This window comes from Polistes dominula, unplaced genomic scaffold (genome assembly GCF_049000335.1).
Source record: "Polistes dominula isolate Pdom_NZ unplaced genomic scaffold, Pdom_raw_medaka contig_20, whole genome shotgun sequence".
Classification (NCBI taxonomy): domain Eukaryota; kingdom Metazoa; phylum Arthropoda; class Insecta; order Hymenoptera; family Vespidae; genus Polistes; species Polistes dominula.
In genome coordinates, this window is record NW_028301147.1 from 1607438 (window position 1) to 1628314 (window position 20877).

The window sequence follows — 20877 nt, forward strand, 5'->3', positions numbered from 1 at the left end:
TTAAATTAATATTAAATACAATATTAAATATTATAATAATTTAAATTAATATTAAATACAATATTAGATATTATAATAATTAAAATTAATATTATATAATAATTAATTACAATATTTAATTAATAAAAAAAAAAAACAAATCACAGAATGAACTACAGTTAAATCTCGTCTTTCAATTTCAATGACATATCAAAACGTCATGTGCATCTTTACCAAACAAATGTATGACGTATTACTACGTCAAATGTAGCTAAAGGATTAATGTTGATTTATCTTGTCTCGTTTCTAATGTTCAATGATCGGATTATTTTTTTTGTTCATTTCTTCTGATATTTTTGAAATGGTATAGATAGGTGTTGATTTTTTTGTATCTTTTTGTCGAAACTTTTTAACAGGAAGGAGATTAACTTAGGGGGGGGACAAGATTACTGGCAACACCATATTGAGAGTTTTCCATGTGAGATTTCTCCTAACGCTTATCACGAGCCTTGGCACGTAGCAAGTACTTACTAGGATACTCGTATATCACTCGACACAGTTCAACTCAGAAGACAGAAACTCTTTTGTGACGTTCTTGGCAAACCGCTAAGAAATTCTTTACCTAACATCTCTTTTTCGAATAATAGTAGTACTGTATCCTTTTTTTCTTTTCTTTCTTTCTTTCTTTCTTTCTCTACTAAAAGTTCACTTTTCCCTTCTCTTTCCTTCTCTTTTACTCTTTCTTCTTTTTATTCGTCAATCTCTTCCTGTTCTTATTAAATTCCTTTTAATGAGAGATCAAATAAAAGAAGAAATCATTCATCTTGTTTCTCGTTTATTTCATTTACTATAACGTAAATTACGAATCGTATGAGTGGTTATACGAAACACAAAGAAATTGGGGATGATAAAGAAGTGATTTGTTTTATTTATTTTTATTTTTAATACGATCAATGTATATTTTCAACGAATTAATTCTTTTCTAGATACTTTGGTTAAAGTTTGAGACATTAATATTGGCTCGGGGTTTGGTTTCCAACTTGGCGCAATACTCTCGACAAGATATTTGCTTCTTTTTTACTATTTCTCGATAACACCATCCCCCTTACTCTCCTAACCTTTACTATTCTCAACCTTTTTCTTTCTTTATCATTTTTCTTTATCCTTTTATCTTCTTTTTTTTTATTCTATGAAGCTTCGTACTACTACTACTACTTTATCGAATTTTTTGGGCTCCTTAAGTTTTCCTATGCTCTTTATTAAGGGTAGAAGTAGAAAACTAAAAAAAAATAGAAATAAAAAAAGTCTTTTCCTATTCTTTCTTAGACCATATTTGTGATCTTTCGGTATTCGAGATATTTGATTTTCCAAGAATTGACCTTCGTCTTCGATTATATCACGACTCGTGGTCGTTCTAGAATTTAATTATTCTCAGAGTGGATGCTGGATGTGGATTATAGTCATCGACCAAGATTTCGAGGTTACGGACTTATAGGACGAGCAAAAAAGGATTTCTTTTTTTTCTCTCTCTCTCATCCTCTCACCTCATCCAACCCCCCTATCGTCAACCTTTTCATTCAATTCTTTTCACTCGTATATTAATAAATGAAAAAATATTTTTGAACGTGAAGAAAAAGAAGAAGAAGAAGGACAACACATTTGAGTTCAGTGAATATATGAAAATATTCCAAGTGTATTAATTTAACAATAATAATAACAATTAGATCATAAAACTATGTGTGAATCAGTGATCAAAGTATACACATCGAACATTTCAATGAAACACATAAGTTTGTTGTTAATTAATTCAAGATAATAAATAAGGTGTATGAAATTTATTTATATTATTGGAATAATTTTGACGGTGTTACGAAAAGAGTGATGGAAAGAAATCGAGAGAAAAAACGGAAGGAACAAGAAGAGGAAGATGGAAGTTCCAAAAATCCTCGAAATGTCTTCCTTAAATAAACAAAATATATGATATATTTCTTTTGACTTTGTTTTGTTTTGTGTTCAAAGACTTACATCGACAATTATCCTATCACCTGTTCAAAAAAAAAAACGAAAAAAAGAATCAAAAAAGAATCTTCCAAAATCAAATGAAAGTATGACGAACGATTGTTTCATTAATTTTCATCATTTTTCTTCTCGAAAAGTGGGTTAGTTGGGTGGTTGGAAGGAGAAGGTCAACGAACGTTCAATAACACAAAATATATTTGTTCTTTTCTTTTTTTCTTGTAAAGTCAGTGAAATTGTCAAAAAGTTTGAAGTGTGAAACGTAAAAAAAAAAACGTCTTTTGTGTTTTAATTAACATAAATGGAACAAGAAAAAGTTGTAGACATTTTGTTAAAAGATTAACATTGGGTATCAACAAATTGGAAGAAAAAAAAATGATTACGCGAATTGTGTAAGTGTGCGAGTGTGTATACGTGTTATCATCGTGCGTTCAATAATAAAAAAAAAAGGAGAAAGAAAACGTTGGAGAAATTAACAAAAAAAAAATAAAAAATAAACGTGGAAATCAAGGAACAAAAGTGTTGGTTGAGAAATGAACGGAAGGTTTTAGGATGAAATGATAGTAAAAAATATTCGTCCAATTTTTTGTTTGTGAACAACGAACGAAGGATTACAAAAAAAAAAATAAAAAAAAAAAAAAAAAGAAAAAACGTGAGTTTGTACGAGACGAAAAGATTCACATGTACATATATAATATATAATATATAATATATATGTATGTATACATAGAAACATATGTAACTCACGTATCACATATATCTATATATATATATCTATATATATGTATATGTGTAAGAACGAAGAAAGATAACTCGAGAAAAGAGAGGAATATATTTTCAAGGACTCAAGGACTTTTACGATTTTTCTTTTTCTTTTTCTCTTTCTCTTTCTCTTTCTCTTTCTTTTTTTGTCTATTTCAACTATATATCTTTCTTTATCTATTTTCTTTTTTCTTCCATCCATCTATTCATTCGTTTGTTCACACACGTTGACGTTTATTTTTCCGTTCCTTTGGGAAACTTTATCGTAGAAAATTTTGGTGTTCCATTTGTGTGTGTGTGTTTTAAAAAACGTAACAAATAAAAAAAAAGAAAAAGAACCACGGATTTTCTATCTGCACACCTTTTATCACGTCATTACGATTACACCTTTTTTTTTTTTTTGAAAATAAAAAAAAATAATATAAAGAAAGAAATCAAAGAAGAGAGAAAAGAAGAAAAGAAGAAAATAGAAAAATAAAAATAAAAATAAAAATAAAAATAAAATATAAAAGAAAAATAATGTGAATCAAAGGACGATGAATTGTTATCCTGACACGAGCTTTGCAGTAAGGTGGAGACTCTTTATCAGGAACAGAAAGAAATGAAGTTATCAGTGTCGGCTTACAGAGCTCAGGCTAGTGCTCATAAAAAAATCCTTTGCAATTATCAACAACAACTTAGTTACGGTGCTACAAATCAGGCATCCTCGAGCCGGACCCCCTCGGACCCCGCTGCGGTCCTGTCTGGCCTCAAGGTAAGCCATTTTTTTGTTAATCAACAAAATCAACAACATTTCTTAGACATCGTCAAAGTTTCTATTTCTTTTTTGTTTATTTGCTTTTTTCTGTTTTTTTTTTTTTTTTTTTCGATCGATAAAACAAATCCTTAGAAATACACACACATACATACATAAACACACTTGTTCATCGAATTAATTCATCGATTATTATTTATATTATTATTATTATTGTTGTTGTTGTTATTATGATTGAAATGAGTATTGTCGAGTTTGCAAACGACGACGACGACACGTTTATTTTGATTTTTGTTTGTTGGTTTTTTTGTTGGTTTTTTTTTTTTAATTTAAAATTTAATTGATTAAAACATTTGTTTCTTTTTTTCTATGGATGATGGATGCAGCTCTGAATGTACCAATGTAGGAGTGTGCTCGCGATCTTAGAAAATGTCACAAAGACAGCCAGTGGTTCGTATATCGCTCCCTGTAAGTGTCAAAAAAAAAACAAAAAACAAAAAAAAAAAGCCCAATTTCGAAGTATCCACAAAATTTTGTTATTAACTTTTTCTTCCCTTTGTGTTTATCCATGAATATTACTTACGGTGCAAGTTGTAATAAGTTAGAAATGTTTTTCACATTTTTCCTTTATTATCGTATTTAAAAAACCACCCTCACACTTCATCCCTTATTAGAATCATCATCGTTATTTACAAATTAGTTGGATTTTATTATTACGTAATTATTAATTATTATTCATTTATTTAGCACGTATTGTTACAATTTTCTATTTTTCTTCTTTCATTTTATTGTATTTATTATCCAATGATGTATTATGCAACAGACGACACCTCTCATTCCTCAGATCGATGTATTATTTTTTAATTGTATTTTATTTTCTATGATTTATTTTTCTTTCATTGATGTTTAGTTCATATTTTTCTTTTATTATAATACACACACACATATATATATATGTATGTTTGTTTCGTTCGAATGAAAAATCTTAATGGATATAGTTGGTTTATTGTCGTTTATATAAACACGTTTCCTCTCTCTTTTCAATTAATATATTATTCTCTTTTGAACTTTATTCAACCATTTAAAATACATTTCATTTGTTAATAAAATTCGTGGCACGTTTTTTTTTTGATACATCATACTTGTATTCGGTTTTAAATTAAAAGTTTTCCTGTTTTTTATTTTATTCGAATTTTAATGAAAATGTTTAACAAATTATTTCCGTATTTTCAATGTAATCTTATTTTCTCGAAATATTTCAAATTGTTCTTTTCCTATCAATGTTTTGGATTTTTCCCCTTTAACTTACATGATTATGTTAATGTTTGCATTTTATTTCAATTTTTCTTTTGACTAGGACAATGTGCATTTTTGATATAAAAAAAGAATCAATTTTTGATGATTCACTTTGATTTTCCATTTGATGTACAGAAATATTTCACATTGTTTTTTCTTTTGCAATCTCAGTGTTCAAAATTTTGTCCTTTTTCATAATAAAATTTTCAAACGTGTGTCAAATTTCTTCTTTATTTTCATTCATTTTCAAGACACATATAACAAATATATAAAAAAACTTTTTCACTTTTTTTTCTTTTTCAATTTTGCTTCTTTTTTTTTTATTTATTTATTTATGAAATGTCAGATTTGAAACACATGGAAGAAAGACACGTGTCAGATCACTTTAATATTAACAAAGTTTACACAATACTAAAAGTTATTTGCAAGGAAAAATACTAAGAAACTTCTTAATGCAATATAAATATGTATACAGTAAAGTTACACAAATGTATTTGTATATAATAAGATCATTTTATTATCACACATATATTTCATATTTTGAGACTGATATAAATTTAATTATCAAAATAATAATATTTTATTTTTTTTAAATGATAAGAATAATATAATTTGAAATGAAATGAGAATAAAATGAATATTATTCAGACGTCTAGTAAATATCATATAAAATGCAAAGCAAGATGATAAACCAAGTACTACTTGGAAAAATATTAATCCCTTCGTTACTAGTGACCTATATACCAACCATCAGCCATGCAAATACCCCGTATGAACGGCTGATCCATATACGGGGTCGTACCATGCATGTTGCTACGATACTTGCATAGAAACGAGTTTACAATATTACAATATTCACATTAAAAGCATATTGTTAACAAAAAGCTTTTATAATTATATTTTTATTAAATATTAATAATCTCGTATATGACAAATAATATTTATCTCTCTAACAATAAAATATTTCATTTTACATTACAATACATATATATATATATATATGTATATGTATGAGTTTGAAAATGAATTAATTCTAAAGTACATTTATTTATAATAACAATTGTAAAATTTTGCATTATAATGTATTAAAGATGAAATATTAATTATTGACAATTATTAATGAAAACAATTACGAATATTTTTGTTTGCATAATAATTTACAAATATTATATATTATAATTTATTTTAATTATTTATTATTTTATTTATATATTAATTTTATATAATTATATATTTATTTTAAACATTTATAAATGTTTATAATTTATTAAAAAATAAAAAATAATAAATATTCAATTGCATATTGTTAACGATAGGGTTATAATTATATATTTATTAAATATAAATAATCTCGTGTGTATGATAAATTTTACAATCACATATATATATATATATATAGTTTAAAAATATATAAATTTATTTATAATAACAATTATAAAATTTTGCATTACAATATATTAAAAATAAAATATTAATTTGTTTAATATTTAAAATTACTAGTGAAAAATAATTATAAATATTTCTATGCATTTATAAATATTATATTACATATACATATATATATGTTTATAAATGTTTGTAATTTATTATTATTAAAAATAAGAAGAATATTTGATTGGAAAATACTCAATTGGAAATATCACGAATGATTATTATTTTCATTTGGGCATTTCGATTAATTACGACACTTAACGTGTCTCGATCAACGTTTAATCTGAAAATGTTTTAAGGTAATGGCATCTATAATTTCATTTCATGAAATGATATTAATGGATATACCTATTCGTAGTGTAGGTTGGATCTACTATCGATCAAATTTCAAACCTTCATATATATATATATATATATATATTTGGTACTACGAACCAATGGTTTCCTAACTCGAAATAGAAAAATGATGAACATACTCGTAGATGTTTGCTTATTTCGGTAAAAGAAAGTTTTGTTTGAAAATTTGTGCAAAAAAAAAAAAAACTCTTTACAATCAACTTTCATTCTTTGTCCCATTCTTCTTCTTCCTCTTCTTCTTCTTTTTCTTTTTCTTTGATTCTATTCTCGAGAAAATGGAGAAGAAAGTTTCACGATATGATCCATTACCATTGAGAAGGGGGAAAGAGGGGGAGAGGGAAAACTTTGATATCATTCCTGTTACTAAACTCAAAAATTTGTATTTTTGACTTGAAAGATAAGATATACTTCTTAAACTCAGTCATGACATTCTTCAATAAACTTTTACAATAATATTACTTGATGGTATATCTTTCTTCAAGTTATATATATATATATCTATATTGGGATATGTAGCACTTGAATACGCTATCTGGTGGCTAAATTCAAAATTAGAGTAAATAGGTCGAATTGTTACACCACGTGGGATCTCTAGTACTTGAATACGTTATCTGGTGGCTAAATTCAAAATTAGAGTAAATAGGTCGAATTGTTACACCACGTGGGATCTCTAGTACTTGAATACGCTATCTGGTGGCCAAATTCAAAATTAGAGTAGATAGGTCGAATTGCTACGCCACGCTCCTGTCAGAAATTCCAATATATTTAAACATTTCATTGATATCAAAATGATTTGATCATTTACAACGTGAAACGTGATGTTAAACCAACATTATCGTAGTATTTTTATTAACACCAAAAACTTGTCATTTTAACACGGTCAGTATTTTATACTAACGACGAGTATATACGTGAATTACATTTAAACTGGTTAAAATTAGATTAAACGTCGTTAAAATAAGAAAGGTTGTTCGAATATCGTAAAAAAAAGAGGTGTTGGAAGATGAACATATATAGAAACTATGGCCATTAAATGACCTGTTTAGTGACCCTCAATTATTTTTGATTGCTACGAACACTTTGAAATGAAGTGTTCCTTTGGAACACGAGTTATTATAGTTCGGATGACATGATCGATACTACTTTAATTAGGCGTCTATTTTACCACGTTGAAGACGACGTATATGACGCCTTGATTAATTAAAGATATTCATTCTCACGAAGTAGATAGTATAAGTAGCTGTTTTTTTTTTGTTATTTATTTATTATAATTTATCTACTTTGTTTGTTTGTTTGTTTTTTGTTATGTGTGTTTTATGTCACATTAGAAATTGTAATTTATAATATACTTCAAATGATAATTAATCTTGATCCAACTTATATTAGATGTTAATTTATCTTGTTACATAAATAAATAAGTATATTGAGATTAATTATTATAATATACATATAAATATATTATATTAAAATTAGAAATTAATCAATTTATATATTTAATAATGATTATTATTAAATATATATATATATATATTAAAATCAGCAATGACTCAATTGCCAATTCAATATTACGAAATAAATACATTAACGCGAGTTTATTTAAAACTTCTAATTATACTAATTGTAATATTTAAACCCTATAATAATAATTTTCGTGAAGATAAATAATTTTTATATATATATATCAAAAATAAATTATACCAAATTATATATAATAATTATATAATAATAATTATACCAATTATATACGAAAACATTTTATAATAAATTTAATAAATGAAAGAAATTAATTGACACATAATTAATAACTTTTAATTAGATTGAAATATAAATACTTTACATTTATAATAATTCTTCGTTGAAATAAATAATAGTATTTTTCTATGAAAACTAATAGTAATAGATATTACAATTATTTTAAATAAATAAAAATTAATTTAATTTAAACAATATTAAAAATATTTGTTTCAAATATAATCATTCACTTTAAATAAATATTAAATAATAATATAATTGTACGTATATAAAGTCTCATGTATTTTCTCCTTATATAAATAATAGATTTTGTATTTTCTGTTTTTTTGTTTTGGTTTTTTTTTTGTTTTCATGTAAACTAAGAGAAAATGCAAATAATAGTAGACACCCTACAGTATTTATCGTCAACCGTTAAGAATTACGAGTTTCTCCATGGTACAGTCAAGACACATGGTAACAAGCGAATCCAACGAGCTTATATCCCAGCAATTTATATTCCCAGCCATCGTTTTCGCAGTTGGATACACCAAGATTTTTCAGTACGAACGAACTAACTTAATTTCACAGCTGCCACACGGTTTGTTTTTTTTTTTTTTACACCAACTTAATTGTTCGGTAGCTTTACAAATTAATTCCTTTTTTTTTATACTAAATAAATTCCTTCAAATAAACCTTTTTTTTTTTTAACAAACTTTTGTATCAACCTATATTATTTAGATTTTCTAATGATTTTTTTTTTATCTTTGATTCTTTATTTTTTATTCTAAATAAATTCTACGTCCTTTTTTGACAAACTTTTGTATCACCCTATATTATTTAGATTTTTTATTTTTTCTTCTTTTAAATTTTATTTTATTTTATTTTTTATTCTGAATAAATTCTTCCATCCTTTTTTGATAAACTTTTGTATCACCCTATATTATTTAGATTTTCTAATGATTTTTTCTTCTTTTAAATTTTATTTTATTTTATTTTATTTATTTATTTTTTATTTATTTTATTTTTTATTCTAAATAAATTCATCCATCCTTTTTTGACAAACTTTTGTATCACCCTATATTATTTAGATTTTCTATTTTTTTTTGTAAATACTTTAACTTATACTTTAACTTCTATTATTAAAAAACGTATATCTCAATCTTAATTATATCATTCAATTAATTATTTAAATTTAATAAATTTAACCCTCAACATTTATAATAATAATAATAATAATAATAATAATAATAATAATAATAATAATAATAATGATAATGGGGGTGGAGAGATTCTTTTTTATATTTTAATTTTTTTTTTTTTTTTTTTTTTTTTTACGCCTACACGATTACAATAAAAGCAAAGATTCGTCCCCTGCGATATTCTTCATCTTTTTTTTTTTCCTCTTCTTTTTTTTTTTTTTTATTCAAGCCTGTATCCCTGTTGGTGTCATACCAGAGATAGATACAAGGGGGTGAGACTAAGGAACGGTGGAAAGGGGAATAAAGAGAAGAAGATAGGAAAGTAAAGTAGGGACAAAAAAAAGAGAGCAACGTAAAGGAGACAAGAGAGAGAGAAAGAGAGGGAGAGAGTGAGAGAGAGAAAGAACATAGGGGGTAGATAATTGAAAGAGCAAGGTCATCAGACTTGGAGCGCACCACTGATAATTAGGTCAATATGCATCGACGAAATCTTCAATCGTTCGTGTTAATGATAAAGAATATAGTCTGATAATATATAGTTTTAGTAACATTTAAATTTTAATCATGAAGAAACAAATTTTTTAATAATTGTCCCCATAATTAAGAAAGTGGTCTAATTGTAGGTTATGTATCTTTCGTTTCGAGATACTTAAAGATTTTTATTTGAACATTATATGAATTCTAAATAATATTGAAATAACAAACATTATCTAATGATTCATTTTTGACAATATCGTTTTCAAATTACTTATTGAATTTATTTAGTTTAAAATAATGTGGTGCGTAATAATTAATAAACTCATTGTTTTTTTTTTTTTAAATTTTGACTTAAACCACTTTCATAATTATGGGCACAATTAAATATGTGACAATTCATTTTGAAAATTCAAACTATCAATCACAACATAACAAAATAAAACAATCGACAATAATAAAAATTATTGAAGAACAATCATAGTTATTTAACATTAAAAATTTGAAATAAATCATTCGAATTATTTCAATTTACGTTTGAATGATTTAACGTTTAAAAAAAAAAAAAACAAACCCAACACTTTTTTTTCTCTTTTAAAATAAATCATTCGAATTATTTCAATTTACGTTTGAATTCTTTAACGTTTAAAAAAAAAAAAAAGAAAAATTAACGTTTCTTTTTTTTTTTTTTTTAAATTAAATCATTCGAATTATTCTCAATTTACATTTGGATACTGTATACAAAATTTGAACAATGATTATTTTCATTGATTTTAAATCAACAATGATATATATGATTTATATTTGATTAATTTTTGTAATTGATCAAAAGTTATGATATTTAATTAATTAAATTGTTATAACACTTTTATAATAAAGTTTGGTTTTTATATATATATATTACAGTTAACATATAATACAAGTGGACCATAAACAAAATTTCAATATGATACACACAATCTATTGTATAGATGATATATAAGGGTTACTATTTTGAAACGTCCATTGCAGGAATTCACGAGAGTACATCAAATTGTCAGATAATTCAATGAATGATCTTCGTTTAGAAAATACGATATCAATTGATTTTATGTCTAATAATTTTTTTTTATATATATATATACAGGGTGATTCATCAGCTATTATCATCTAAATAAAAAGTATGAAAATTACAGAAAAGTGTATAAGAAAAAAATTATTGCTTGTCAATGCAAAAGCTTGCGAATCACCCTGTATATATATATATATATTGTATATAATATACAATTTTTATAATATATGTATAAACAATTTTTTTATATATTAAATTATAAAATATATTATTATATATATATATTAAAATATTATAATTTTTTAATTATCTTTCACGTAGTTTAGGTTACTCGTCAAAAGAAACCAAAAAGTAAAGAGAAATAAATAGCTGGGGGTGAGCAGGGATGGTTATATTTAGTTATCAAATTTCTTATTAAAATAATGAACAAATATATATTATTATTATTATTATTATTATTATTATTATTATTATTATTATTATTATTATTAAGTGGCATTAGGAACTCGGAAGTTCATTGCCGCAAATACCAAATCCCGCCAGTGTTCCAATCCCTAAAGTTGACCCCTCCATTCGCGGTCTTCGCATATCCTATTTAATATTAGAAGTCCCTTCTAATATTATCCTCGAACAAATATATATATATATACATTCAAATATTTAGTAATCAAATTTTATAACAAAATGGTTTACTAAAAGTTAACTTTTTGATGTATTAATTACACGATTAATTGTGTGTGTCGTTCAAGTAGTTTAGTTTACTTGTCAAAAGAAACCGACAGATGGAGAGAAATAAATAGGTGGGGGTTGAATTGAGGGTAGTGGAAAAAGAAGAGAAAGTCAAAGAAACGTATGAAAACAACATACAGTGGTGGTGGGTATAGTAAACGTTGATAGTTCTCGAAAGAAGAGAATCGTGAAGTCGTTGGAGCGGATCACCGCGACGCTGCACACGGCAACTCCCAGAGAAGATCAATATCCCCTACCAATCGTACTACTACTCTCCTGACTACAGCATACTCTATCTCTCTCTCTCTCTCTCTCTTTCTCTTTCTCTTTCTCTTTCTCTTTCTCTCTCTTTCTGTCTTTTTCTATCTCTCTCTTTTACTCTATTTCCTTCTCTTTTTATTTCTTTCTTACCGATGGCTGTCGATTCCACGACACGCAAGGTTCTTCCTCGACACTTCTAATCTAACGTCAGTTAGTTTTCCACCCCACCCCACTCCCCACCCCCCACCACCATCACCACCACCTTCTCCTTCACCCTTTTTTCTTCCTATTTCCTTTTCTTTTCTTTTCTTTTCTTTTAACTTTACTGTATCCTGTAACCTTCAACCCGTTTATTCTCATAATTACTGGATGGACGTTTATTTTGTTTCAAAGTGTACACAATTTTACTTAACATTTGATCAAAAGAGTTGGGAGGGGGTTGGTAATGGGGTTCAAATTTGACAAATGTTTTGATCTTTGTTTTTTATAGTTTATCCTTCTCTCTCTCTCTCTCTCTCTCTCTCTCTTTCTCTCTTTCTCATTCAATCCATTTATTCTCATAAATGTTAGATTATCATTTATTTTCTTTCAAAGTGTACAGTAATTTATGTAACATTTGTTCTTGGGGTGTAACTGAGATTGAATTTTCCAATTGGTTTTTTTTTTCTTCTTTTTTTGTTGTTGTTGGAATATCAAGGAAACGTTGAAATTTAATTATTTATTACTGAAATAATATTATTCGTCGATGACGAATTATTATATGTTAAAAAAATAATGTATGTATAAATGTTGAATTTGATTAGTTTGATTATACATTTAATTATTATGATTAAATAACGCGATTAACAAAAAGGATCTTTAAAAGATAGAAAGATAATGGATATTTATTATAAGATCAAAGAAAATGTATAATTATTGTTTCTATTGTTGTCGTTGTTATTGTTGTTGTTCCTTCTAATGAAAAATTGCATCTTTCAAATCAATTTAATTTCATGTTACGGGTAATTAGTTTCTTTGAAAAATGAATTATTCGCAAAATTTTCATCCGGCAAGCTCTAACTACCGTGTTAATTGTAAGTATTTTATAAAGAGGTGAGATAAAGAGATGATTTTGTTATGATAAGAAAGAAAGAGAGTGAGAGAGAGTGCGAGAGAGAGAGAGAGAGAGAGAGAGAGAGAGAGAAACATAGAAGATCCTTTTTATCGTTTAATCGACGCGATTATAAACGAACAAGCGTAGTTATACTTTGATATTATCGATAAAAGCTATCTAGTAATGGTTCTATTACTAGATAAGGTAAATGCATTTTGTTGCAAAATCTAAATTGCATAGATTATTTCATCGTATTTAATAAAAATCAAACTTAATAATTAGAAAAATTATTCTGTCTTTTTTTTTTTTTTTAAATAATTTGATAAATATTATATTATATAGAAATAAAATAAAATAAAATAAAAAGAAATAGAAAATTATGTAAGCAAAAAAATATAAAGAAAATTAATTATTAATTTTAATATATATATATATATATAAATTACGTGTCACGTTGTTTGTCCGCAATGGACTTCTAAACTATTGAGCCGATTTTAATCAAATTTTATACACTGTGTGCAGTTTTATCCAACTTAAAAGATAGGATAGTTTATATCTCAATTTATAATCGCAATATTATTTGTTTATTAACAAAGAGTCATGATTATCTCTGTTAGTTCGATAAGATTCTAACAGATGACGGTATAAGGTAATTCGTTCACTTAATAAATTATAATAATAATAATAATAATATATTCATTTATTTGATATTTTTTAAAAAATGATTGTAATATTTATTACAAAATTTTCAAATCTATAATAATTTATTGATTTTCCTATTTTTTTTTTTATTTGTATTATATTTCTTTGTTTCAAATCAATTTAAAATATTATAAAGATAAAATCGGATATTTGACTAGTGTACCATTTAATCCATTATCCAATTCGTTTGAAGAAATTTTAATGTGATTTCCTTCCAAAATACGATAAGTTTTTTCCCCTTTTCCCATTCTTTTCTATATTGGAATTTCTTGTATACAAGGATTTGCAGATATGGCGAACGTTACTAACGTTATCTGCTTCATTGCAGATCAGTGATTTTCACCAAACTGTTATGTGTTATCTTATAAGTATTTCATATATATATATATATATACACATATGTACACACGTATATACATGTGCAACATACGTGTCACATATACGTAATACTACATACGTACTATGTTAGCTATTCACGCATGAGTTGATCTTTAAAATTTCGTACGAAACTAAAAAATACAAAAAATAATAAAATTGCTCAGAAATAATCCGACTTTTCTTTCGATATGTTACCATTCATACTTATATAAAAAAAAAGATATGTATGTATGTATTATTTTCTCTCTCTCTCTCTCTCTCTTTGTATTTATTTTTTTTTGTTTATTATACATTCTTTCAACGTTTTAATGTATTATTTAATACAAAGCATTTTGTGTTTCCGAAAGATTTATGTTTTAGCCAAATTCTATCTACTTTGTTAAAATTATAAATATATATATATATATATATATATAAATTGTATTATAAAATTGTAATCTATCTGCATCAAAGTAAAAACCTATATAAAACTTTTATTAAATTATTATAAAACTTTATAAACTAAATATTTAAATATCTATATATATATATATATTTGTTTATTTTTTGATAAGAAATTTGACAACTGAATCTATCAGATAATTTTATTTTATTTATTTTTTTTTTTGTAATTTACAAAACAAATGTTTAAATACCAAACGAATTTTGGATTCTAGTATATTAAAAATTAAAAATTAATATACAAATATTATTATTATTATTATTATTATTATTAATGATACATATATATAGTTCGTGATACTCGTACGATTAGAAAAAATGCAACATTTGTGTTTGAATTTTGTTTTGTTTTTACAGACGAACGATTGATTAATGCAACTTCAAAGGATTTCATCGTTGATAGAACATAATCAATTTTTTTTTTAAATATCCCTTTGATATTTCGATCGAGAAAAAAAAAAGAAAGAAAAATGATAAAAAATTAGGGTCAAAGTAATATCAATAAGATAGAATTTATTTTCCAGTATGAATATCCCAATGTGTAGATAAAAAGAGAGAATAAAAAAGAAAAAAAAAAAGAAAAATTGAAAAGAATGGTTCTGGAAAATTTCTTTTCTTCTTCGTTTATATTGGTATTACATATATACATATATACAGTGTTCTCAGACATTCCCTGGAAAGTTTCTTTCCAATTCGATGAGTGGTGATATAGTAGTTGCTAGTAAATTGTCACTAGTAGTAGTAGTGTATGATGATGATATTAGTATTAGTGTATTAGTGTGTTCATAATACATGTGCACATTATATTACATATGAAAGTTCTAACACGTATCTTAGGAATCGGTTCGATCATTGTCAAACGATTGTCCACACGTAAGGATGAAAAACATATGTGTGTGTGTGTATGTATGTATTAGTCTTCTACACGAGCCTAGAAAATGCATCCAGGGAATTATATACATCTTATGGGGGTGGGTATGGGTGGTAGTAAGGGGTATATGTCGTACTCACGTAGAGGAAATATTGACTGGCTGGATTATTGGTCTCTAGCGACGTAACTCGTTCCTATCTTTACTTTCTAAGCGTTTGTTAAATAGCTCAACCCTTACGTTATTTCTATGTGTGCTAACTAATAGAAAAATAAAAATAAAAATACAAATACAAATAAAAGAAATAAATAAAAGATCATTGTGACGATTAATATAATTACGAGAATTGTAAATGTTACCAATGAGATGTAAATGTTAAATTGATTAAATAAATTATATATTGTATATATAACGTTTTAATAATTATATTATAATATTAATGTTCAATTTAATTAATATTGATGTTAATTTAAAAATATAATAATTTTATACATTATAATATAAATTATAATAAAATAAAATAATTTAATTATTTTTTTTTTTAATAGTAATTTAATTAAATTTAATAAAATATTAGTGTTCAATTTAAAATGTATTTTATTTTATTTTTTTTGTTAATTATAACCGCGGCAAGTAGTATTTTTTTTTAATAAAACAATCTCCTATTTAATAATTATTATTAAATTTATATATTGAAATTAATCATCGTGTTATTAATATAATGAAAAAGTTTTCCCAAAATTTGTACTCTTTATTTGATAAATAATTAATTGGATACTATCGTGTGTTCAGATTTGCATCCATCAAACTATATGCAATATTGTACAAGATATATAACACATTGTAGCATCGTTAGATCTTCATAATAAATTCAGTTTCTGGAACAATGCCCTTTTCTCGCCAACGAAACTGACGCACAAGTTTTCCAGAAAATAGAAACTTTGCGTCATCTACTCTCTCTCTCTCTCTCTCTCTCTCTCTGTTCTTTGCTTTTCAATAGAATCACCTTACACAAATCAGTAAGACGTTTTCTTTGTTCGTATCTAATATCATTTTTATTCAAACAAACCCTTTAATCATTCCATGAATGTTGAAATATTAATATTCGACAAGTTTGTTATTCCAGTGATTATTTTTTTTTTCTTTTTTATTAGATTCGATTGAGATATAAAAAAAAAAAAAAAAGAAAGAAATAATTTCATAAACTCGTTACAAACTTTAATCACACATGGTTCAATATTGTCCAATAAAGTGTTGATCTCCCATGAGAGAAAGAAAAATTTCACTCTCTCTCTCTCTCTCTCTCTCTTGTTCTCTTTTTATTTCATATTTTTATTTTATTATTTTATTTTATTGTTAAAAGTATTACAATTCAAATGGGACAATAGTACCTGTGAGTGAGATAAAAGAAATATTGAAATTGGATTCGTACCTAGGAAAGAAAAAACTGTTCTCAATAAGAGATTAATATCTGTACTGAAAAATTTCACTTTAAAAAGAATGAAAAAGAGAAAGAGAATGAGAAAGAGAAAGAGAGAGAGAGTTGTATACGTTTCCATAGATTAGAAAACAAGATAGAAATATATATATATAGTTAGGTAGTTAAATAGTTAGAAACGAAATTGAAGTATCTAAATACAAGAGAGAGAGAGAGAGAGAGAGAGAGAGAGAGAGAGTGAGTGACTGAGAGAGAGTGAGTGACTGAGAGAGAGAGATATTAAACTAAAGATAATTATGGTATGTTCTTATCTTGTTTATAACTTTCGTAAACGTTACTAGTAAACTTGTTGTTGTTGTTGTTGTTATAACATTTCTCAAAATAATATTAAACTTCTTCTATCAAATGAGAATTAAGAGAAGAAACATTAGTTAGTGTTCTCGTGAAGTACTATTAGATATCTATGCTTGGAATAGGATCTACTTTGAACAGATTCTAACAGAATGTTTGACATAGCAAACCTAATCCATATACTACTATCTTTCCCTATCACACACACATACACACACACAGAGAGATTGATACATATACAAACGAATTATGTCACTTCCAGTTACAACTCTATGAGAGTTTCTCTCTTCCGATAATGTATTTCATATACACATATGTATATGTGTGTAGATATGTGTAAGTGTGTTTTATTGAGAGGACAAAATTATAGGTGTATCCTTTGATTGAATTTGTACGAATAGATCGATAAGATTAATTATCGAATTAATTAAATGAAAATATTTATAATTTCATGTACGTATTCTATAATACACACATATGTATGTATACATATGTATGTTGTATGAAAAAAATTATTCGTTTATTTTTTTATCTTAATATATATATATATATTATTTTTTTCTTATATACTCAAGAGATTTGCTATAAATAATATGTCGGCCATGAAAAATCTAATGCAATCGATAAATCATTCAACCTTGACACGCTATTTTTTGTTCCCCTTCTTCTTTTTCTTTTTTTTCTATTTTTTTTTATCACGTGGAAGATAAAACTTTTGTTTTATTTTATTTTTTGTTTTTTTTTTTGTTTTCACAATATGCAATTATAAGTTTTTCAAATACACTAGGGTCGTATGTGAGAAGGTATGATCGAAATATAAAACAAAATAAATATTATTATCGTATCAAACGTTAAATACTAACACGGATCAAGAAGGTGAGTTAAAATATGTCAATGAATATAATCGACGAATAATTGAGCTTAAATGTTACATCATAAATTCAAAAGAAAGTATTCAAAGATAAAATATTATACTTCATCAGGGTTTTACGATAATCGATTAAAAAAACTTGAACTTGCTGTTCGATATTCATAAAAGAAGAAAAACGAATACTTTTCTATAATAAACGAGAATATCCTAATGAATCAACTAACGAAAAAATCCTTTTTAATGACGAACGTAATCCTCAAAAATTATTCATTTAATCTTATTCCCTTTTCCCTCTGATTTTTTATTATTATTATTATTATTATTATTATTATTATTATTACTATTATTATTATTCACACAAATGTACAGTACGAACAATTTTTAATGAAATTATTTGCATACTCTCTAATGTTTATCGATAAAACAAAAAATTCGTGATTGGTATTTTTTTAAAACCACGTTGTTGCAACTGTTTGAAATTAATTATTGAAATCACAATTAATTAATTAATTAATTAATTAAATTTATTTAAATAGAAATGAAAAAAGAAATATTCCGATCTCTAGCATTTGAATACGCTATCTGGTGGCTAAATTCAAAATTAGAGTAGATAGGTCGAATTTCTTCGCCACGCCCTTGCCAAAGATCCCAATACTTTTTTTTAATATAATTAAATAAATAATAATATTAATGTAAATATATATATATATATATGTGGGGTGCGAGAATGTGAGTGAGAACACTTAAGCATGAGTGGGCCAGAGAGTACTTATCGGATATAGTTAGGCAAAGGATAAACTATGTAATATAAACAGCCGAATAACGATAGAAAGAGCGTCACCCAAGGAAGTAAATTAAAGAAAAGAAACCAAGAGGCAGTCATCGTTTAGTAGCCGAGCAAAGAAGGCGTTTTACCATCACTGTATTTTTACTTCTTTATATTAAATATATTGCATATCCGTGAAGAGAGGTTTTTCTTTCTACATCAACCTATTAATAACACCGCGGAATTCTTTCCTTTTTACTCGTTAGATATCCTTTAGGAAGACTAACAGGAGAAGGGGAATCCCACATATATATATTGAAAAAACCACCTATCGACAAAATCCGCAATTATTAATTTGCCAACCCAATAGTAAAGATTTTTACTGTTAAAAAGGGATCGAATGTTTTTTTGAATTAATCGTAGGATCAAAATAGGTTAATTGTGTTCCAGTTAAAAAGCTTAGAAAATAGTTTCAATCTATCAGTTGATAGTTGAACGATTTGTTTGCTTATGCGATACTTTGTCTCTTAAAAACGGGTGTGACAATAGAGGTTATGGTATATCTCATATATCTTATTTAATGAACTGGAAATATTGTTATAACGATAAAGTAACGTTTAACGTATCTCATTTTTGATTATTTTTCAAATATCGTTTATAATATGAGTCATGTCCTTTATATTTGACTAACATCAAAACTTTATTTTAATTGTATTATATTCGTCTATGTATGTACATGCAAGTTTATATACATATGGTACACGCATAAATATTATTACACGGTTAAATTATAAAAGTTTTAAATCTAATATGAAAATAATTTGGATTGTTTGATTTTTTTTTTCTTTTTTTTTTTTTTTTTTTTAGATTTTCAACTCATTTTTATTCAACAAAAAAGTTTTGTTGTTTTATCGCGAAACGAAAACAAAAGTTACAAAATATAATTTGTTTGTGTGTATGTGTGTTGGAACGATGGTAGTTGAGTTGAAGAAGTTTTAATGTCATTTTGTCATGACTACTTTTCTTTTTTTTTTTTTCAAAGTTGCGTCAGGGTTGTGTCAAGATTATAATTGGGAAATTTTATACAATTAATAGTAACAAATGTACGAAATTATATTTTATATTAGTATTAATAAGAAGATACGATTTTCAAAAATGAACCGAGTGCAGGGACGTATTTCCGACTTTGATGAACCTTTTAAAGGTAATATTGGAACAAAATCTAATAGATACGTTGAACAATTGCAAAGAGTGCAAAACAAAAAAAACTCCATGAAAGGTGTCTTGCACTTATCAGTCGCAGAAATGCCATTGTTTGTCTCATAATAAACGAAAGTTATTTATGACTCGACCTAATATATATGTGTAGTAAATTTAAAGATAAATTTGTAAAGATAAATAATAGATAATTTGGAGAGTTGGAAATAAAGATCAGTATGATACTTCTATGAAGTTATATAATTCATGTTACAATGGCACCCGTTTTCTTCTATCTCTCTTTCTCATTCTCTTTTATTTGACTCGTATTCGTGAGATTATATATATATATATACAGGGTGGGGAGAATTGTACTGAAAATCGTAATAATTTACGACTAGAAGGAATTCCATCTCACCTACTTTTCAGTTTCCAAGCATATATATATATATAACACGCTTTGTACCTTTGTTAATTTAGCAGTATGAACATCTATTTGACACTTTCTGACGTTAAGATTTTCATAAGATTTCAAGAATATTATTAGAAGACGCACAAAAGATTAAAGATGAAAAAATTCTTTTCACTCAGTTTATATATATTTTATTGTACAGCTGTTATAACATTGAAAATTCTTATTTTTCACAGTTTTTTTTTTTTTTTTCACGTCTCATTTGAAATTCTCTAATGTAAAATCGTGTATGGGTGTGTATGAAATTTTATCCTTTGAA

General features: G+C 25.7%; 1 protein-coding gene across 1 annotated transcript in view; it reads left to right on the forward strand.

Annotated features, from left to right (window-relative positions):
* LOC107066079 (uncharacterized) overlaps positions 1-20877 on the forward strand; it is a 114627-nt gene that overhangs the window by 3629 nt on the left and 90121 nt on the right. The window contains 1 exon segment of the mRNA XM_089177301.1: positions 1611-3511. Coding sequence (XP_089033427.1) covers positions 3359-3511 — 153 coding nt within the window. The 5' untranslated portion in view covers positions 1611-3358.